General features: G+C 45.8%; 1 protein-coding gene across 1 annotated transcript; it reads left to right on the top strand.

The window, feature by feature from the left end:
- Positions 1-17,964: 17,964 nt before the first annotated feature.
- On the top strand, positions 17,965-19,366 carry LOC123409858 (36.4 kDa proline-rich protein-like). The gene has a single exon (XM_045102728.1). It carries the CDS (start codon positions 18,034-18,036, stop codon positions 19,090-19,092), a length of 1,059 nt encoding a protein of 352 aa, XP_044958663.1. The 5' UTR covers positions 17,965-18,033; the 3' UTR covers positions 19,093-19,366.
- The last annotated feature ends 4,522 nt before the right edge of the window (positions 19,367-23,888 follow it).

Raw genomic sequence — 23,888 nt, 5'->3', positions numbered from 1 at the left:
TATCCTCACGCCCTGGGTTCTGACGCGTTGGTGGAGCCATCCTGAAGACGGACATCATATTAGCCCACAGAATAATTGAAGATATTGCTGAATCAAAAGACAAGAATATCTGAACAGGAATAAAGCAATTGCACTCGAACAAAAATAGTAAGAATGCTTCCTCAAAGTGACGGACAACAAAATTCCGATTAATACCACTGCGAACAAGTATGAGCTAGAACTGCTCAGAACAAACATATGATCGAGATTTCCCCAACCTCAATCATGCATCTGTAGGAAGATAGTCCTATAAGATACTACTTGATATCCCACCTATGAATTCTCGAAATAACTGGTCATGCAATCTGGTACACGGATACAAGGAGTAATATCACACAACTCCTATACTAACCCGTCACCTATATCACATCCGTCAACACACAACCAGCATCTCGGACCTTCATCTACAACAGACCCTCGTGATCACAACGATACTAAGTATGGCAGTACTCCCGAACAATCTGCACCAGTACTAGGGACATCGGGGTTATCTCGCCACTACCAGTATTGAAGCAATTACGAACATCCTTCGTTCTTAGATACTCAGAAATCTGAATGATGGCGATGTGCGCAAGAATCCCCTGGAGCTCAACTCCCCGGAAGAAACTCAAAGCAGACACGAGGCACCAAGACAGGACTCCGTCACATCGAAATCATATAGATTTCACAAATACCCGCATGATCCTCATTTTTTTTTGAGCGAGAAGAGGAGTAGAATTAATGATTTCCTAAGTCGGGAACCTCACCAGAGCATGGAAGAGGAGAAAAAAGTATCCTACTCTCCGATATAACTAAGACTCAAAACATTTTACTAGACTCGACTCGGCCAAGTACGATCACACAAAGGCTCCTATGGTCGTAAGGCTCTGATTACCAACTTGTAACGACCAAGATGCGGTCCTTTCCAATCTAGGGATCGAGGCCCCGTGCTGGAAAGGAGCGCATCTAAGCGTCTCGCAAATAGGTAACACAACACATACATAATAATAAAAGATAGACAATCAGGGGTTCAATTGCCTTCTCATAAATATCAGAGTACATCACGCATACAACCAAAGTAGTTCCGCTACGGACTACAAAACAGAGAAAAAGCTATGCTACCCTGCCTGCTGGCCCACGATCACGACCACGCCTCAATCTTCTGGATAGTTCACGTACAGGCGGTCGGACTCCTCGTCGTACTGCCACGCCAGCTGCGTGCCGTCGGGATCACCTGTCTCTGGGGTACCTGAACCTGTTGGTGTTGTGAAGAAATCTGTGAGCCACGGGAACTCCGTAATCTATGACCTTGGTGCCAGAACTAGTCAAGTTATTAGGTTGGATAGGATAGAGTGTTTAAGGTTGCAGCATCTTACGTAGAACATATGTGAAGGTGGACTACACTAACGGTCGAGAATACTTGATCACTAAGTGATCCTTAACACCTACCTACGTCAATCATAACCCCACCGTGTTCCCGATCGAAGAGAGATCTTCGAGGGGACAGTCACGGTTACGCACACAGTTGGCAATTTTATTAGCTTTTGTTTAAGTTATCTAATACCGGATATTAACAAAATATTTCAAGTTGCCACATAACCGCGGGCACGGCTTTCCGAAAGATTAAACCCTGCAGGGGTGCTCCAACTAGTCCATCACAAACGTACACATGCCGCAAAGTAATCCTCTATCACGAATCTCGTGATCTCGTCGGATTCCTTAGAGGAAAACCTCAACTCTGGGGAGAACCAAAGCTTCACTGGGATTCCTATACGCAAGATATATTGCTAAGGTAAGACAAGACTAGCAGGACCTCCCGACGTGTCGACGACCCTGATAAGAGCCACGTATCTCAGTCTCAGGACACGTCGGATGAGCGATGGTTACCACGACAAAACACCGAGTTGCCCTGGGGAGCGTAATAAGCTGCTCTGGTTGGACCAACACTCATGAGGAGCACTGGCCCGGGTTGTTGATTAAATTCCTCGGGTAGGCCATTCCCTATGCAGATTATTATTAAGTAATTAGCAAATTAACACCAATGTTGGGTCCTGCCGGACAAGCCTTAGCACTACGCGATTTATCGAGGGGGTCCCCATAACAACCCCGAACATGTTAGGACCGATCAATAGGAAATCAAACACCGGTAGCCGGTAACTATGGCGGCAATAATGGAACAAAGCACCCGGCAAAAGGCTAGGCCTTCCGTCATTTACCAAGTATATAGGTGCATTACTTAAATAACAGAATTTAAGATAATGATATCAAACTCATGTTATCACATGAGTCAAAGCACCTGCATCTAGCAACGCTAACATTAGTAGTTGAGCAAAGCCTACTTAGCCATTCAAGTTTGCTAGGAAGGGATCAGTGTTTGGGTTCATGGCATTTCAAGAGGCAAATATTTTAGTGGTAGGCAGCGAACACATGACAACGGAAACGTAATCTAGCATAACAAGTCTAGAGATGGAATCAAGGTCATATCATCTTGCCTGTGATATCCTCAGCTTGGAATGGTTCTTGATCGTCCTGCACGTACTCTCCTGACTCCACGTATTCGTTCTCCGATCCCGGTGCTACCCAACATAAGAATAACATCCAATGAACAACAGCACCTCAAGATGCAACAAGCACATGATGCATGAGATGAGTATGAGCATGCATCACTATTTCTATCACTAACACAAGCATAAGGAGTAATTACATGTTCCTGGACAGAACTGTATGCTAACCTATTTTGACATGCATGAGAATGACATGATCATATGCGTCTCGAGAAAACGATGCAAAAGCATATAAATAACATTACAAACGGAGCTACGGATCAACGGGAATCAACGAAACAAGATATGAAGCCCTACGTAGCAAAATCATCACCACACACTCAAATGGCACAAATCTGGTATTCCCAGGTTGCCAAGACATAAAACAAACTATCATGGATGGGGTGGAGCAAAGAAGAACACCACAACATCAACTAAGCACTCACAAACATCAAAATGACAAAAACTACACAATCTGCCATAAACTGCATCATAGCACTTTGTGAGCTACATGCAAAGCACCTACAGCCACCCAACTATGACAAATAATATATGTGGCTGTAGCTATCCAAGGATACTACAAGCTCAAGCAAGAATCACACAAAAAGGAATTAAACACAGAAAGATACAAGGCTGCAAACTTGCCCAAAAACAGCAGTTTTCAGGGACTTCGTGAAAATTCCAGATTCTCACTTTCTGTCTATGCTCTGAAGCATTTTGACAGCAGCCAAAACAATACCTACAGGGCTCCAAATGAAATGAAATTTTACAGGAAGGTAGACAACCATATCAGGTCCAACTTTCTATTTGAAAGCTGAGGCTAGATCACAACACATTGACCTGCATAACCTCATCTACAGGAAAAGAAAATATAAACAGATTCTCAGATTTAGTGAAATCTCAGATTTTCACTAATATGGAATTTCAGCCAGATGCCTACTTTGAGTGGACATAACTTGCACATATGGAATCCTAATCATGAGATGAAACCAACAAGAGGTAGAGGGGGTCACCCTCTACTAGCACAACCAAGAAACATTCACAAAGGCTCACCACAACTCATGGAACCAAACTCCAAACATAGAAGAAATTGAAAATGTGTCATCTCCAGAAAATGTTCCAATGGCAAAACTGAGTTCACCAATGGGTTCCATGGGAGATTCTACCACAAAAACATATATAATATGCATACACTTGTTTAGAGCAAGTGGCCACAAACTAGGAAGGAAAACTACATAGATTCCTACAAATTGAATAGTGCAACATTTCATGTGCACTCACTAGATCAACTACCACATAGCTATGCTCATGTGCACAAAGACAATATGGACATGAGGGTTTGAACCCCATGTTTGTGTCATGCACCACAACATCACAAGCACTTCTATCAAGATAATCACTAGATCACCCACACACACTCACACATCATGCCCTCTCTCATATGAACATGAGGAGGTGCACAAGTGTTGCCCATGGGGCTGTTTCACCACACACACATATCATCACCACAAACCTCATCACAATCACTTAAACCCAAGAACAACATGAGGGGGAAAACTACTATGCAAGTAACATGGAAGCATCATATCTCAATCACTTCTAGTAGGTACCACATGTGGTGTGCACTACTTACACACATATCTCCATACCTACACCATCCTCATCACTCACAACTCCTATGCACACATGACTACTTGCAATTACACCACCAACATATACTAGCAAGATCACATACACACACACATCACTTAGGCCACATTCACACACATATCACTTCCTCTAGTGTGTGCAAAACACACACACAAATACAACCTGCACCTAGCTACACTAGCAGGAAGAAGAATTAAAAGGCCACTTTGATGTCTATGAATTAGGCACAAAGTGTTGGATCAACTAAAAGAATTAGAAAATAAAAGAAAAGGCAAAAATAGGCCACAGGGGCTCCTGGGGATCGAACCCAGCACCTCCTGTGCACAGCAACAACACCAAGCCACTACGCCACTGCCACTTTGTCGACAGGGTAGGGGAAGTAAACATGATAACCTGTTCCTGTTGCTACTGTGGAGCTTAAATCAGAAAAACAAAAGAGTGCCGAGGGGGGATCGAACCCGCGCCCTCTCAACAGGCAACAACACCCCACTACCACTAGGCTACGAATCGGTACTTGACTATGTAGGGGCAGCATCTCTGAAGAAATAACCCTACTGCTAACTCTGCTGCCGACGACTTGCCGGAACAGGGGACGAAACTCGTCGGCGATCTGCTAGCAATCGATCTACGGCTCCTGGATGGAAGGATGCAGACGCACCCATGGTACCATTCCTGCACCTAACTACGCCCGAGAGGCTCTACAACGACGAATCCACGGCGAGCGGCGGCTTCGGTGAAAGAGAAAACGCGCGCTTCGATTACGTGGCTACGACGCTCGATCTAGCACATGGAGGAGGGAGGAGGAGTGCTACCTCACGTACGGGTCGAGGAAGAAGCGCACGTAGAGGAAGTAGCAGGAAGAAGGGCGCGGAGCAGCGAAGCTCGTCGGAGAAGGTGCGCCTCCGGGAAGAAGACGAAGCAGGGCCGGGGAAGACGATCCAGCAGCGGGAACGGGCTCCTGGAGATGCCCTCGAGGGTCTGTCCCCTTCGAAGAGGAAGAAGAGGAAGCAGAACGACGGCGACGACGACCTCCATCCCTCGGCCATGGCGGAGCCGAGCCTCTTCTTACCTTGCTGCGACGAGAGAGAGAGGGGGGGATCGAGATTTGGACGGAGCGGCGGCGGGGAGGAACCCTAGCGTTTTTGCACGGACGCCAAGGCTCTTTATAGGGCGAGAGGGGGAAGCGAGGGACGCGCGACGGCACCATGTGCGCGGCTCTCTCCGGGGAACAGAGGGGAACGAGAGAGAGAATGACAGGAGGGTCCCACTGCCTCGCTGGAAAGGAGGTTGACGACGAGCGTGCGCGCGATGGGCTGCGAGGGGGGAAGGAAAGATGGGCCGCTAAGTGGGAGGGAGCCCACTTATAGTGCGCCAGATAGAGAAATAGAGCCCCCTGTCTATTTCTATTTAAAAATAAAACATAGAAGAAAAATAGGCACATGTCAAAATAAAAGGGGTAAAATCAAATGGAAAATTACCCTGGACCTGAAAATGAACCAGCTATTTAAATAAAATACTTCCAACATTTATGGGGCTACTTTCATAAATCCAAAACATCATTTATTTATTCTGTTTTGTGATTTATATTCACCCTCAAGACCAAGAATAAAACTCAAAATCATCACATCATCATCTCCACAATAAACTCTAAACACAAGACATTTTAAAACAGCTTTTGGGAAGATGGAATTTTGAACATGAGGTAAAAGGAAAGGAAAAGGGTTTTGCAACCCAAAGTGGTTTGAAGGTGAGAACCACCACAACTACTACACACTCCAACACCTCATGAGCATCACCACATAAAACCACAAGTATCAAATCTCAACTTCACAAGTGAACACAAGGTATGGCAAGGATGGTATGGCATGGATGCATGTATGCAAAAGAAGAATACAAGGTAACACATGAAATCATACATGCATATATAGCTCTCATGACAATGTCAAGATGGTTCCACATGAAAGGTTACAAAAAGGGAAGGCTTTACACTTGGGGCACTACACATATGGTAACACTGATAAAATGTCATTAACAAAATCATTGTATTGACGCTTATTATGATAATTGGGGTCATATGTCGACTCTGGTAAAGTAGCTCTAAGGGAGTGACGCGTTGCCCGATGGCGGGTTAGTGGTCAGATCTAAATCACTGGTAATATTCCTACAAGATAGAGTGTCATTCCTTGCGTCTACTCCCTCCATTTTTATATACAAGGTCACTATCACAATTATAATTTACAGAAATACAAGACTACTAACACTAATCGATGCAATATTAATGATGTTTGCCTTGTGATACTAACAAAAAAAGGACATTATTTATCCTTGCATGCATGCAGGAGTGAGATCATGGGTTTGATGTGCATGAAAGAGAAAAATACACATTAATTTACACATCAAACAAGAAGACAAGTTGACCTGTAATATTTGACTTAAAAGACATTAACTTTTTGCCTTCGTACATGTAATATAAGTTTGTGGCCTTGTATATAAAAATGGAAGAAGTATGTAGAACTCAGTTACTCCATTGCACCGTGATCAAGACGGAAAGGAAAAAGAAAAATAATAATAATATTAATTTGGTAATAAATACCATTGCATGCAATGAATTAACCACTGCATGTCGTGCTAGTTAGTCTCAAGTCATTAAAAATATACACGTCCCACGTCTTTTATTGGTTGATTCTTTTATTCATGTCAAAAAAATAAAAAACGATGTAAAAACTAATGCATCGTGCTTAAATATTTTAAGATTGTTTGGTTTTTGTAAGATGACTTATAAACCGAGACGGAGGGAAGTAACTTGAAACCGTTCCCACAGTGAGTTTACCCGTCAATTCAGATGAAACGAGCATGGAAGATGGAACCGTGTACTAATCTCGTGCTCTCCTCTACGAAGGAAAGATCACAAGGCAAAACAGAAGCGGGGCGCACTTGGTCACCCGCCCTATTTGACTAGCTTTGGAACGTCCCTTCGGCGCCCAGTGCCAGTTGAGCAAGTTGGCACAAGGTGACATGAGAGCACGCACGCGTCCCGAGGCAGTGAGGCGAAAGCTTAATGTCTCTCTCCTCCGATTGCACTACCGCAGAATTACTGGGAGATCGGGGGCGAATGACCGGCGTTCAGAAGCTTGTGACAAGAGCACCTCACATCGTGTTTGATGAGGTCCAGTTGAAGAGATATGTACGTATCTTCGTTCTTGGCGGTGCCCGAAGACGTATGATGTATCTCGTGGAGTAGACATTACAGGAACGCACACGGGCTGCACCGCCGAAAATCTGTATATCGCATGTGAGCACGTATATATATACGAGACCAATCGTAAGAGATATTCTTCTTAATTAACGTATGCATGGACTTAATAATTTGCACACGGTTCGTCGACCTCCACTCCAAGTCATTATTATGTAAGGAACCTATAAACAATATTACGTGGTTAGTACAAAAAGGAATAAAATCCAAGCGATCTGAACGGTAGAGACATGAGACGGCAGCCGACTGCACTGCGTCCTGAACCGTACGTCGTCCGTGCTGTGGCCTGAAGGAAAGCACCACCCGTCCTCTACGCCCAGCCGGAGTCGCAAGCTGTGAGCCCACGTGAAGCCGCGCGCTGGCTGCCATAGATTCGCGCCGAGAACAATTCTGGACAAGACGACGAGGATTAGCGTGGGAGGGCTATGGCCTATGGGGGGAGGAGTGTCTTGGAAGAGGATAGGATGCCGGTCACGGAGCCGCATAGATCCAACTTCACGCTTGCCCCACCAGGATCACGGACGCCTACCTAGCTCCCTCCATCCGTCCGACTTGATCGATCCACCACATACACCACACCACACTTGGTGCAAACCAAGCATACACGTACGTGTACCCCGCCACCGTTCCCCTATTTTATCTCCCGGCAAATTACGTATTCCCTTCGTTCGAACCATGTTAATTGCCGTTGATTTAATACATTTATGTATTAAAACAACGATACCTTAATATGGATCGAAGGGAGTACGTGTTGGCATCCTAGGTCCAGCTTTCGGTTCATCGACATACGTTTGAGCGTTTTTCGATGCGTATCAGACATTAATTTCATTATAAGCAAAGAGCACACAACATTTTAAGAGACCGACATTAAAGAAGTGTGACGCTCTTCCTTATAAAAAGGTCCTAACCACGTTTCGTATCTGAGATAAAAACTAGAATCATTGGCACTGTTCAAGAACAGATTATTGACAGTACGTGTATACGCATGTGTGTAGATGCACCACCAAAGAGGAGGAACTTAGGATTACGACTGTGGAAACGATGGTTGGTGTACGAAGATCGAACGAGACTCATGGTCGACCAGCGACGAAAGCCAGATGTACGCATGGAGGGACGAGTTTGTTCATGAAAAAGACAAAGCTTTTATAAAATAGGATTTTTTTTTATTGAAATAGCTACGTCGATTGAAGAATAATCAAATCCCTGAGGCCTCGTTTGGTTAAGGGGGATTAGGTAGGTTTTGAGAGGGAGGGATTTCAAAGGATTGAGTGAATCCCTTTGTTCCACCCAATCCTCTCAAATCCCGGGGCTTTGCTTCCACTAGTATCCCGAGGGGGGTTTTGAAACACATGGATAGGAAGGCATTTAAGGGGAACGGAGGGGATTGGGCTAAGCAAACCCCTCCTATCAAATGGGCGCCCGAGGATTTGTGGGGTTTCTGGCCCTCCAGGGGATTTTCCTTTCAAAACCTCCCTAATCCCCCTTAACCAAACGAGGCCTGAAAGACTAGTGAAAGCAAAATCCCGAGGATTTAAGAGGATTGGGTGTAACAAAGGGATTCACCCACTCCCCTGAAATCCCTCCCTCTTAAAACCTCCCCAATCACCCTTAACCAAACGAGGCCTGAGGGGACTACCATCCGTTCCTGCGGTCGACGGCTGTAGCCACTCACACTGACCGAATAATAGTACACATGCCTGCAATTTCTGTGTCGTACGGAGGTCGGCCGCAGAATATCGTCCATGTAGTAGCACTGCACAGCGCGGGTAGAGGACTGGAGAGAGTGGTGGCTCGTGCGTGGCCCCAGCGGCACGCGTAGCACAGTGCAGATCGCCGACTGTGGGCACTGTGGATGTAGGAGTAGGGAGTGTACCGGTAGCTAGCTAGCTGACCCACTGCATGCTGCCGTGATTCAAACGACACGACGATTTTCTTAGGACTGCATGCAAAAGAGCCAGCGAGATGGCAGTCTCAGTATTTTGGGAATGACATCTTTGTCCAGAAAAAACATGGCGCTTCGTAAAATAAGTCCTCCATGAAAATGCGGATTGACTTGTCATGTCAAATCGGATGCAAGGATATAGTAGCATGCTTGTGTAGTGTACATCCATCTCGACGCCAAACGTACGTACCTAGCTAGGTGTACATACGTACTTCACTTCATTGTCTTTTATTCGACGGAGAACAACAACATAGGACGGACGAGAGCACCATCGCCGTGCATAGTCACGAGACGCGGATCCTGTACACAGGGCCGGTCCATACATTTGAGAGGTCCTGGGGCGAGACAACAAAATTGAACTCTTGTAGACAGTAAAATTTATCGTATTTCAACAGCAATTCAGTAATCAGTACATAGTATAGATCAATGGTCTTTGAACAGGGACAATGAAACGCACGCCACATGAAATTTATCGGATTCTATTAGTTCATCTTTCTGTTTTTTCTCTTCCTTTTCTCACTACCAGATAAACATTTTCTAAAAGACATGTCACCAATCAATTTGCAAAAAAGAGAGTCAATACAGGGAACAAAAGCACCTGGATATGGGCTCGATGTGAAATTATCGATGTGAAATCTTTCCTGTGCTCCCTACACTTTCTCTGTATCAAGAATAAATCAGTTTTCATAGACGAGTAGAGGACCAAGTAGCAGAGAAAATGAGAAATGGCAACCTGCTTGCTCCATCCTCCAGAGACCCTGCTTTGAATCTGGACTCTAGAGGAGGGGCTCTCCACCGGCGAGTAGAGAAGGGGCTCTCCACCGCCACAGGCCATGCACCGGCGAGTAGAGAAGGCGATGTCCTTCCCCAGTTCCCCCTGCTCTGAAATTCCGAATCTGAAGGAGGAGTCTCTTAGCTATTTAACATCAAATCTGCAGGACTGCGGGATTGGGAAAGGAGGGAGAAGATTGGGGAAGGGAAATCACCATTGGTCTCCATTAATGACGGCACGGGATCGACGGCCTCGTCGCCTCGAATCAGGCGCGGGACTGCGGGAGCCACGGCGTTGTTCGCTAGTCGCTAGGTGCCGCGGTGCCGAGGCGACCGCAGGAGGCGAGGCGACGAGAGTGCTAACAGGCTCGCTAGTCGCTAGGTGCCGCGGTGCTGGGCCGGGGCCCCTACCTCCCAGGGGCCCAGGGTGGGCGCCCCGTTGCCCCGGCCTGTAGGCCGGCCCTGCCTGTACACCGGCAGTTGGCAACTCCTTTCAACATACTACACCTACATAGTAGCGGCAGCATTGCCTAAATAAGACTTTTTGAGCACGGCTGCATTTGAGAGCGTTTTCTAAACCCCACAAAGAGGGTGCTTAAAAGTTTCGAAAAGATTTGATTTGATTTACATGAATACGCTAGGTACATGTTAAATTTCATTCAATAATCACGTCGAAAAAATCATTCAATAATGTGTTGTATTGTACGCTACACTGAGAAGACAAAATTCCGGGCCCAAAATTAACAAAAAATAATCCCATCTTTTGCATGTATTTGTCCTTTTGTGTCTCTCGCATGCAAGCACTTATATCGATATAAGTTTGCACAACTATAGTACACTGCTATACTGCATGTACACAATTGTTTTTGGAATTTTTCAGACCGTGAAAATTCATTTTTAAACTTCAAAAAAAGGGTCTCAATGTGCCCGTGCTCCAAAGGCATCATTCGTACCATTGCCTATCTAGTTACCGTCTGATGCCGTTTCCTGTTGGATGAATTTACGTACTTACTTACATCTCTTGTCTTTTGTTTGGTGATCGAAACCAATTTTTTTTTCATTCAATACATCCTCTTCCTTGATCTTTCATCTTCCTCTTGCCTAGCAAGCCGGAGTCGGACTTGGTGATGGGAAGAATACTTTGAGCCGAGGTAGGGACTTAATGTGAAGGTCACACCTCCTTCGAGACAGAAGCGAGATGAGTAAAGAGCATGAAAGTAAATCTCCCACGAAATTGCCACTATAGTTGCTCTCTGAAGTGCTATGGACATCCTCTTCTTATGAAGATACTCTCTCCTGTCTGGAAAAGTGCCTGCTTTAGCCACAATTACCCTCTATAGCTGCCGAAAGAAATCTTCATGGACTCATTTCTCCTGCGATTTGAGACTTAGGTTAAGAGTTAGGGTTAGGGTTTTACCAATCTTGAAGATTTAGATGAAGAACCTTATTTGGGAACCGTGGAGCAACAAGATCAGAAGTTGTGTAAGGAGGGGGTGTGGGTCCAGCAAGCGAGCGACAAAGAGGGAGGGAGTGGGAGGGGGGCTTGGAGAGTGGTGTCTAGGCTGTCCGATATTGATCCAATTGTGCAAAGGAACCTGAGTGCTTGTTCACTCAAAAACATTTGTCAGGTAGAAAATTCCTTCGATTTCTTCTTAAGATACAATTTTCCGGATTTAGAAAAAAAAGGTTCAAATGACCTCAATGCTAATATTTATGTGTGTTCGTACCTTGAATTGAACATTTAAGGAGTGGAACATAGTGTCACCAAATAGGCTGCACAATGCTAGTGTTCCTTCAACACACCAGTAATACATCATAAAAAAATGATCATGTAATTCATGATCTAATGGCTGGCAGCGTGTCACACCGGAAAATGATTCAGCAAACGCCCAGAGCAGAAATTCTCGATCATTTCGATATAGTATGTGTACTTTCATCACATATTTTCTAAATGTTGCGTGTTATTAACAGCATGGATATTTTTTTAGAACAAAAAACTCACGTTATCAAGCCAAAAATGGTGAATTTTGGAGATTGCAATTTCTGGTCTTTATACCTTATTTGATGAGTAGACGAGGATGACTTGTTGTTGATATAAAGACTCCAAGAATGATTATTGTTAAATAGAGAAGTGACCTAGATGGGGCGGCGTGAAGATTTAAACTCGTCTTCTAATCTTAGGCACCTAAAAAATTTGCTCATCTCAGTCAATTCTACCGAGGCCAAAGATGGGGCAACATGATGAGCACAACGAAGAGCGTGGTCCTTGGTGATGTTAAGCCAGGATCGCACCGAATACGGGGACAAAGCTATGAGCGGCAACAAACGATGACATCGTAGGCGAAAGAGAGAAAGCGGTTTGCCCAATATAGCTCATGAGGGAGGTGGAGAGGGGGTGGGTCGTTCGATAAATCTGTTGGCCAATGAGACCTAGGGATTACTGCAACACATCGGTAGGGTGGGTCGCAGGAGCGTGACCAGCGAGAGGTGGCTGTAGTTGGTGACCCAACCTATGGGGGATGGGCGGTAGGAGGAAGACGACTCGAGTTTCAAGATGAACCGTGCATGCACGTGGGATCATATCGGCTGTTGGACTGTGGTTTAAGGGCACCTCTAGATAATCCTTTGTAAACCCTTAGAAGAGCAAAATGAGCAGCTAACCGCGCCTAGACGAACTCTTAAACATATTGAGGTGTAAAATTATAAGGATCAATACCCAAACGGTAGCTCAAGTCCTTAATATATAGTCGATCTCAAGATAAATTTCGGCCGCACCCACTGTCGCCCGAGGGCCAAATCTTCCCACCACAGCTACCCGACCTTGTCGTCTTTGCCACCGCAATCCCTCATTCCGGCTACAGTTAAAGTGGAAGGCGAGTTTGCTACCACACCGACAATTGTTGTCGGCTCAATGCCACTAGAATCAACCCTCCCCCTCGACACGACCCGTGCCAAGGAAGAGGTTGGAGACAAAAAATGTGCTACAGACAACCGTGCCTTCAATGAAGGCTGACGGTAAGGCCACAATGGATACAACGACACTTGGTAGACCTCATCTTCCTCCTTCTAGCGGCAAGACGGTGAGGAAGCCAATGAAGATGATGAAGGCGCCTCTAAGACGATGACAAAGAAGAAGAAGGCATGCATACCGATGTCCGCACCTCATTCTTATTGATCGATGGCTCATAGCCACGCTTTCACCATCACCACACCTCCACATGCCACGCGTTCGGCCTCCGCAGCCGCGACCGATGGACATGGCCCTGATGACGAGGTGATGTATATGCTTGTCGCCCCTCGTTGGACCCAAGTGGAAGGTAGAGATGTAGTCAACAGCAAATTTCCCTCACATAGAGACTGTAAGGTTTATCGAACCAGGAGGACTCCTAGGCTCAACAAGTAGGTGTCTTTGACCCTGGCGCTAGCGGAAGGCATGAACCTGCACACATAACAAATAACTTTGCTCCCAACGAGTACAGAGAGCTTGTCAATCTCTCCGGCCTTGTAGTTTGCAAATGATCAAAACACAAGCGGTAAGGTAATAGTGACTGCAACGGAAAAGTAAATAAATCGGTAAATGGTGGAGGTGTAAACAATGATGGTGATATGGATCGTAGTCACATGATGTTCACTACTGATGTCTCTCTCCGAAAAGACGATAAACAACTATGCTAGGGTAAACAAATCACAGTTGGGCAATTGACAGAATTATGATCGCACCGCAATGCTAATTATGCTCCTTGATAGTTAGAGGTTCACTAGTAATGGGCAATATGCCAAGACAAGTAGACCGTTTATTCATCAACATCTACTTAATAATCATCCACCTTGAGATATCTATCCAGAACATCTCTCCGGCATTAAGTTGCGAGCCCCATCCAAAGTGTAAACTCAAAGCAACGGACAACTGCATTAACGAACTATGCGTAAGGTAAACAATCCTTGCAACCTTGGTCACAAGCACTGTTGTTTTCTCCCTGGTGGCAACAAGCACATCCCCTAGTCTCATGTTTCTGTCACTCAAGCTAGAGATCGAGGGGCCAGAACCCACAATCATGCATAACGCTCCCTCTAGGAGTTACGATCTACAACTTGGCCAAAGCAATAAAAAGCAACGGAGAACATGCAAGAGTCACTAAGGAACATAATATAAAAGGATAATCAAATATATAACTCATAACAATCTGAACATAATCTCATTATCCATCAGATCCCAACAAACCGAGCATAGCAAAAGCAAGAGGATTACACAGATGCCTTGATCATGTAGGGCATCTCACAAGGACTAACCATTGAAGCACAAGATTGGAGAGAAGACATCACATAGCTACTGGTCATGGTCTCATGGTCCAAGGGAAACTACTCACTTCACATCCGGTAGGCGTCCATGGCGGTGGAGAAGCTCCCGGAGGTCAATCCTCCCTCGGACAGGGTGCCGGGAAGAGGTCTCTTGACGCTCCCGATCTTGGAAACGCTGCGGCGGCGGAATGATGGAGAAATTTGATATTCCAGAAAGTCTGCGAGGGTTTCCTCATGGAACACTAAATATAGGCCAAAGGAGGGCACCGGAGGAGGTGGGGCCCACCTAGGCGACCTCCTGGCGCGACCTGGGCCCTGGTCGCGCCAACAAGCCGCCTGGGAGGCCCTTGGACCCCCTCTGGCGCTCCTTCGGTGATCTCGAAGCTTCTGTTTCGTTGATTTTTTTATATAGTTTTCTGGATTTTTTCGGGCTTCAGAAAATTGGGTAAAAGCCCCTGCAAAAAAGACATCAGCAGACATAAACTGGCACTGGATGCACCGAGTTAGTAGGTTAGTCCAAATATGTATAAAATGATATAAAAGTGTAGCAAAACATATGACATTGTCACCCAAAAGATCATGGAACAAGCAGAAATTATAGTTACGTTTGGGACATGTCAGGCCCCTAAGTGCTTGATGATATGTTGGAGAGGTAATTTTTTCCTTAATATTTTCGGCCGACACATTGATGATGGTTTGCGGCCGTGGGATTTATGGACGTGTTCTTGTTGATTGTAGTGTGGACGAGGGAAATGTTGCAAGAGTCATGTCTCAGTTGCATCAGCACATACCTGGACGATCTAGATTATGATAGTGCTATCTATGCTTAATAAGTATATACTGAAAAGAGCAATGATCCTGAAGTGGAGGAGGTCGAAGATCCCGCAGATACTCAAACAAGGACCAAAAGATCAAGGACACAAGACTGTTCCCAAGGTAAAGACACTACTTAGTGCCATGCCTGGATGAACATGACGCTTGATGCATCGGTTGGCACAGATCAAACCAATGAGAGGTTTTTGAGTAGGATTAAAGACTAAAACTGTAACACTTTGACCGTCTCATCCAACCGCCCTCAAGGCTCTCTCCCGGACACTTTTGGGGCACCATCCAAGAGCAATGCAACAGAAGGTCGGCAAGGCCTTCACACATTACCATTGCTACATGGAACTCGCTGACAAAGAGAAGTGGATCCAGGGGAACTTTGAACCACACTAAAGAGGTCACGGGTTAACATATCAGTTGAAGCCGATGACGAGGAGGATGAAAATCCTTATAGGAGCCCGTATGGGCAAAAGCTTGCAAAAGAGAGGAAGAACCGTGGGGGTGCCGATGCCTACATGGAGGAGCTTTGTGCTATGATTGAGACAAAGAAATCATTAGAGGCCGAACGCAAAGAAGATATGGCGGGAAGGTGGAACGAGTTGAAGTGCTTGGAGGATGAGAAGTGGAGGGCAAAGTAGGCGAACAAAGAGAGGAAGGTAAACACAGAGGAACTTGTAATTGTACTCGAGGCGGAAAGGTTTGCAGAAGAGAAGAAAACCGAAGAGAGAGATATCATGTTCAAGTACCCAAGCATGATGGATGACATGACAAATGCGTATTGGGAGCTCACTCGTTTAGGGGTGTGATATGTATGGTGGTGGCAGGTGGGGTGATGTGGTATTGTCCATGGAGGTGGTGGTGGTGGCCGTGGGGATGATGGGGGTGGTTGTGGGGGTGATACATGGTTGTGGTGTAGGGGGGAGGGGGTGATGAATATGGTGTCCATGCATGTTGTGGTGGCGGAGGTCATGGGGTTTTCGATGATTTCGTTGGAGGTGATGAGCACTCAACATGTCTTTTGTAAGGCTCGATGCACGAGAAAAGACAATACTATGTTTTGATGATTTTGAATCAAACAAATTTTTGTTCAAAAAGACCACTAACCGAATGATATTGTCAAAAAAAAACCACATGCGGTATGGAATGGCAGAAGAGACCCCCACCTCTCGTGGCGGCAGACGCGTCAGGTGACGCGTGGCACCTGCCGCCACGGGCCGAGGCGGCTGGGCCCTGCCGCCACCTGGCGAGGCGGCCGGCCGTGTAGATGTGACCTGCCGCCACCACTCAGTCGCTGCATCGTGCAATCAAGCATGCATGAACCCATGCATTCGCTGTGTGGTGCAAGCAAGCATGCATGCATAAGCTATCGCTGCTGCCCGGTGCAAGCAAGCATGCATGCATAAGCTATTGTGTGGTGCAAGAAGCATGCGTGAGGTGGCCGGCCCCACGAGTGGTGGCGGCAGGTTACACCTGCGCGGCCGGCCGCCTCGCCTGGTGGCGGCAGGGCCCAGCCGCCTCGGCCCGTGGCGGCAGGCGCCACGCGTCACTTGACGCGCCTGCCGCCACGAAAGGTGGGGGTCTCTTCTGCCATTTCATACCGCATGTGGTTTTTTTTAACAATATCATTCGGTTAGTGGTCTTTTTAGACAAAAATTCGAATCAAACTTGATCGACATGATGTCTTCTGAATGAACTCCATGCATGTTCTAATTTGAATTGCTCGATTAGATGAAGCATATGCATGTTTATGGTTGATTTCTTTTGTTGTTTGAAATGTATGTGACGAAGGCTAGAGGAAGTGGTAAAAAAGATTAGAGAGTTAAATATAGGGGCTCGGCCACGTTTGGCCATCATTTAACTACTCGCCAAATTATATGTAATTAAGATTATATGGCATATAAGGAGTTAAAATATAAGAGATTGGCTAGAAACGCCCAAACTGTTCAAATATTTGACTGACATAAATTTTTATCACGTTCACGCATCTTGACTGACACATAGGCTCCCTAGTTAAAACAAGCACACTATGTGAAAATGGGAAGTCTCATTTCACGTGTTTTACTTAAGGTAAGTAATATAAAAACATTTTGATCACTATTTTAGTAATCTAATCTAATAAATGATCTTATATTTATTATAGAGGAAGTACGTAATTAAGATGTACTCCCTCCATTTCCAAACATATATGAAACCTTTTAAATTTCAATACAGACAACTCACGGATGTATATAAACACATTTTAAAATATAAATTTACCCATTCTGTTTCGTATGTAGTTTATATAAAACAGAGTTCATCTAGATAAGATATAATTTAGTCTCATTCACATAAAAAACCAAAACAGATACAACCACATCGGTACACACGCATCTTAAAATATCACATCCAACGACAATAAAAGATGAATCAGACATAACTAAAATCCTGCTAGATGAGTTTTAGCAAAACCGGCAAATTATATTACCCTCTCTGTTTCTAAATATATGGCATTTCGAAGATTTTAATACACGGTTTTGCTCCTGTAGAGGGTGAAGCTTCGAACAACACATTGCAGTCCACAGTAAATCGCTCAGTCACACACACGATTTGAAAGCCCTAGCCACCGTAGAGATCACGGGCCTCCATTGCATGCTCCTCGCTCTATAAAACCACATTACTCACAAACTCTAGAAGCACAAATCAGTCCTCCACCTCGCTCGTGCTCCACTCCAGCTAGCTTGCAGGTTGCAGCCATGGTGGCGAGCACGAAGAAGCTACGGTCGCTCCTGCTGACCTTCCTCCTCCTCATCACCACCGCCATCGCGGCGCCCACCCTCGCCTGCGACGACTGCCACAAGCCCAAGGCCCCCAAGCATTCCCACCCGCCCAAGAGCCACGCACCTTGCCCGCCGGTCGTCGGCCCGCCCAAGGGCCACACACCTCGCCCGCCGGTCGTCGGCCCGCCCAAGGGCCACGTCCCTCGCCCGCCGGTCGTCGGCCCGCCCAAGGGCCACGTCCCTCGCCCGCCGGTCGTCGGCCCGCCCAAGGGCCACGTCCCTCGCCCGCCGGTCGTCGGCCCGCCCAAGGGCCACGTCCCTCGCCCGCCGGTCGTTGGCCCGCCCAAGGGTCACGTTCCTCCGCCGGTCACCACTCCTCCCGTCGTCGTCGGCCCGCCGGTCACGTACCCGCCCATCACCAACCCTCCTCCCAGGGGGCCCATCGTGCGCCCGCCGGTCACCTCTCCTCCCGTCGTCGTCGGGCCGCCGGTCACCTTCCCGCCCATCACCAGCCCTCCCGCCGTCAGCCCGCCGGTAACGTACCCTGCGCCACCGGTGATCGCCCCTCCGGTCACCACTCCTCCCCCGTCGCCGCCAGTCACCACTCCTGCCCCGTCGCCGCCAGTCACCACTCCTGCCCCGTCGCCGCCGGTCACCACTCCTCCGTCTCCGCCGGCCACCACTCCCCCGTCGACGCCGGGGAGCACACCCCCGTCGCCGCCGGGGGGCACATCGTGCGGCTGTCGGTCGCAGCCGCCACCGCCGCCGGCGACGCAGACGTGCCCGGTGGACACGCTGAAGCTCGGGGCGTGCGTGGACCTGCTGGGCGGGCTGGTGCATATCGGGCTGGGCGACCCGGTGGTGAACCAGTGCTGCCCGCTGCTGGAGGGGCTGGCGGAGCTGGAGGCGGCGGCGTGCCTGTGCACCACCATCCGGCTGAAGCTCCTCAACATCAACCTCGTCCTGCCCCTCGCCGTCCAGCTCCTCCTCACCTGCGGCAAGACCCCGCCCCGCGGCTACACCTGCTCCATCTAATTCTAACCAAGCTAAGCTCGGTGAGTCAGTGTACTTGGAGATGGATGGATGGATCGACATGAGAGGGTGTCGGACGTCGTCGGCTACGAGCTACTAGCTAGTAGCGAGCAAGAAGAAAGATCGATCAGCTAGCTATGAATGGATCGATCGATGAGTGTTTTTCTTTTTTGTGATTTTTATTTTGTGTTTGGCTAGGTCTGTCTGTTGTGGTTTGATGCAAGAGGTGAGAATCCATGTCATGAATAATTCACAGGGGCTGGAACGCTGTTCCGGAGTGACCACTCGTGATTGGATTAGACATCGATGGTGACTAGGAGTATGCTTGTGCATGCATGACTGCGACAGTGCATGCACGGGTTATATCCCTTTTCATTGTCGGTGGTAACTTGGAATGCTAGCAAGTGGATCTCTTGTGAGATCTGGTCTACGTACGTACGGGCAGACGGCTGCTGAGAGAACTAGCTACATATATGTGCATATGGAAAAACAGTAGCAGGCAAAATTAATAAATTTTATCCAGGAGCCAAAGTATTTTACGTTTGAAATTTTTTCATCCAGCTGACCCTTTTATGTGGCGCCCGATAGTCAGGCGCCACACTACATTATGTGACGTCTTTGTCTTAGACGCCATACTACATTATGTGACGCCTTTGTCTTAGGCGTCACACAGTATATTATGACGCCTATGTCTTAGACGCCATACTAGGTCTCAGACGTCACACAACGTAGTGTCGGGCGCTACACAGTATAGTGTGGCGCCTAAGACAAAAGCGTCACACAAAAGGGTCAGCTGGGTGAATTTTTTTTCAAACGTAGTTCAGTTTTTGAATTAGTTTGGTTTTTGGATCAAATTTTCCATTTTGCCGTTTTCCTCTCGTTCCTCGCGTCCGGATCCTAGGCGCCGTCAGGAGGACAATCTTTCAGCTCAACCTCCGGCGGCGGCTCCCCTGAGTCCCCTCCGCTAGTGACCTCGGTCATCAGTGATGAGGAGGATCGTTGGATCCACGCATGTGGATCATTTTTATTCCTCGTTGTTTAGGGTTTTAGGTTGTTCATTATCCTTGCTTTGAAGGCGACGATGAGGACGTTAAATAAAGATTATTTTTTGATGAGGTCATTGATCATATAATTGAGGATGAATTTAGAAACCAATCTGTTTAGGATTTCGTTGTTCTGACGATATTTGCAGTTTGGGAGATAGTTCAGGAATGGATGCAGATTATGGACAACGATATCCAAAAAAACAAAACATGTGTTGGGTTCATGATTAATTGAATATAGGTATGATTTTCTATTTTAACGTCTTAATCGTGGTAGCATGTCAAATCTAAAATAAGCAAACATAATACTCATGCCGGCGCTTTTCTCAAAGGGATTTGGTTGTACGGGTTGCTATGTTGCGACCTCAAACCCACTCATGCAAACACATCTCCACGCGTTGCAGGCATTGAATGGATGGTATGGGCTAATAAGTAGGCAAACAAACTCATAATAACATCATTTCAGTTAAAATACACTACCACCTTTACGGTTTGCAGAGTTTAACTCAAAACTTTTGTTTTCCCGTTTTATTAGTCTCATTTCTATTGCTTGCCCTCACACACTCAAATATCAAAATGCATTAAATCACGACATGGGAGTATTAAGAAAAAACTCATCGATGCATGTAAAAGTTCTTAGTTATTTATTGGTCATGCATGCATTGATAAACACAATTATGTACTCTCTTCATCACAGTTTAGAAGGCACGATTAAATATATATGCATTTTCACAATAGGCAAGGTTTAGGACGCATTGTATTTAATTCCAGCATCTAATTAGTACTTCGTTGTATTACTTCTACATGCATGCATAGTGTGAATGCTATTTTTCAGTCCACCTCGCAGCTAATCAATAATCATTTAGGTTTCAGAGAATTTCTAAGTACGTCTTCTAAACAGGAAGGGAGGGAGTAGCGTATAGGTTTAGTACTTTCAAACTTCTAACTGTCAGCTATTTCTGTCAGCTATGCCTACGGAACCTGAAGACACCAGTACATCTGTTCTGGGAATGCCCCATGACGCTGCAGATTTGGACGCAGGCCGCCTCCAGGGCTGGATGCGCCTCTTTGTCTCCTCCCTTATGGGCGACGAAGACTGGGTCAGTCGAGAAAATGACCGCAATGATCGGGGCGGCCCAACCACTTCACTGCAAGGCTACCAAGACGATGATCATACTGATTCTATGGGAGATTTGGAAACACAGGAATGATTGCACCTTCACAAACAAGCAGGCGCATATACAAGACTTACAATGCGCAATCACGAGAACCGTTGAGCTATGGAGACAAGCTGGAGCATTCTTCTTGGAGCACCCTTTCTGGGATCCTCCGTGAGGGATCGGCTCTACCCCCCCCCCCCCCCTCTCGTTTTCTTTTTAAGTTTCTCTCTCGTTTTTCTCCTTGGTCCTAGGATCGTATCCCCGCCTTTCTGTAACCGCCTTCCTACCTGCTAAGTTCTAATATATGCCAGCATTCCAAGCTGGATCTTTCAAAAAAAAAAAAAACTGTCAGCAGAAAATTTCAAGTAACTAAATCAGTATTTCATCAAATACATATCTATGTTTAAACATTCATGCCAATCTAGGCTCGATGATAATATTAACAGGAACACCAAATACATACCATTCTATCGATGCGTAGGGGGAAGCAGAATATTTGTAGGATCGGAAAAGGTGCTGGATCCGTGGTCCATGAGGGCACGACCAACATCTGCCTTTGCGGGAACATCTGAAGCAACCTAACGACTCTATGGTTGAACTTTTTTCCTGCCATGGCCACCATGCCCAACGCCCAAAAGATATGCGATGCGGACACCGCAGAAAACCCCCACAGCGGCTGATAGCTCAACGGAGAGGAGAGACTACTCGCTGGAGAAGAGAAATGTGAAATAACTTGCGAGAATAGGGAAAACAGAAGGTAATAAAGATCATAGGAGGCGACTTCAACGTATCGATACTTTTTAATTGTTAAATGTTATTATTTTCATTTTATATTATTTATATATTAATTTACATTACTTTCATGGATTAACCTATTAACTTAGTGTTCAGTGTCAATTCGTGTTTTCTGCATGTTTTTTGTTTCGTAAAAAGACGAAGCATGACGAAGCTTTTTGGTGATTTTTCTTCAGAAACATAAGAGACGCTGGAAGCTTTGTGGGAGGATGAGAAGATCCATGAGGGGCCCACAAGAAGCTAGGGGCACCCCCCTGATTTGAGGGCACCCCATGGCTCTGTTTGCCTTAATCCTTAACCTATAAATTCTGTAATATTAATGAACTTTCTAAACGAGAGCCAAAACAATTTTATCATCATCGCAAGCATCTGTTCCACGGTGGTCCCACCTTGAGCCCCTTTTTGGTACTCTGCCTAAGGGGGGGGGGGGTCATTGGGGAGGCCATTTTCATCAACCTTATTTTCTCCATGATGATGTGTGAGTAGTTCCGACATGAACTATGGGTCCATAGCTATAACTAGATTGTTTGTTCTCTCTCTTTTAATATTCAATACAATGATATCCGATGTAATCTTTTGCGATGTGTTTGTTGGGATATGTTGAATTGTGGGTCTATAATTATATTATTCATTGATATATTCTGAGTTCTTGAGCTTACTACTGCGTAATTTATAGCTTTGTATTCTCTCTGATCCATCGGTATACTTCCGCCAAGTTTGGTTTATCTTTGGCAGAAGAGGCTCTTTGTAGTAGGTTCAACCTTGCAGTGATACCATCGAGTGACAGAAAGGATAAGGGCAAATACTTTTTTGTTTAGTACTATGGATAAAATGATTTGGTTTAATCATATTGATCGATCATACTTTGTCTACATTATGTCATCTTGCCTATTACATTACTCTATTTATTATGACTTAATACTTTGAGATACATGCTGAATAGCGGTCTTGGCATGGAGTAATAGTAGCAGACGTTAGTAAATTTAGCGATCTACTTATAACAGATATATTTCTTTTGTAATGTTTATACCATTGTTGATTTTCATAACTATGTGTAATTATGTCAATTGCACAACATTAATTTGTTTACCTTTCGAGAGAGATTCCACAAGGGAATTAACCTATGATCCTTGGTTCCATTGCCAATTAAATTTCTAGATCCTAAAATTATTATTACTATTTTGCTATCACTATCGCTTAATCTTGTAATTGGCAAGAACAAGGGGAGTGTAATTGGCATGGATCGATGACCCCCTCTCTTTTGTTGGGTGCAAGCAATTATTTTGTTTGTGTGCACATACTGTTATAGTTGTTACTATGGTTCCTCCTACTGGTTCGATAAAGCTTAGTTCTTAACTAAAGGAAATAATTTCTGTTGTTGTGCTATATTATCCTTCCTCTTTAGGGAAATCCAACAACTCATACAGGAGTACCAACGTGGGTTAACGCTTTGATCCGCGGCCCAGTCTGTAAATGATCGGCCTGGAGGCTCTGACAGAGTTAGCCAGAGATTGTGTGAGGATAATATCAAGCAAGGATTATGTGAGGTGCACCCTTCTATCAGTGTCAATAGTACCACTCAGATGCCTTCCCAAAACTTGGATGAATAATTCTTATAAGTTCATGATCATGCAAAGTTTATGGCCATACAATCAATTTAACTATCGTAGCGAAAGACCATACCTAAAAAAACAGTTCACAAAAGACTCATGGTAGTTCAACACAGAAGTCATGTTTTGGGTATCAACAAGCGAGACCCTCATAAGCATGCCAACAAAATACCTAGAATAGGTAAAACTGA

Source organism: Hordeum vulgare, chromosome 7H (assembly GCF_904849725.1).
Source record: "Hordeum vulgare subsp. vulgare chromosome 7H, MorexV3_pseudomolecules_assembly, whole genome shotgun sequence".
NCBI lineage: Eukaryota > Viridiplantae > Streptophyta > Magnoliopsida > Poales > Poaceae > Hordeum > Hordeum vulgare.
This window is presented reverse-complemented; position numbering and strand designations above follow the sequence as displayed.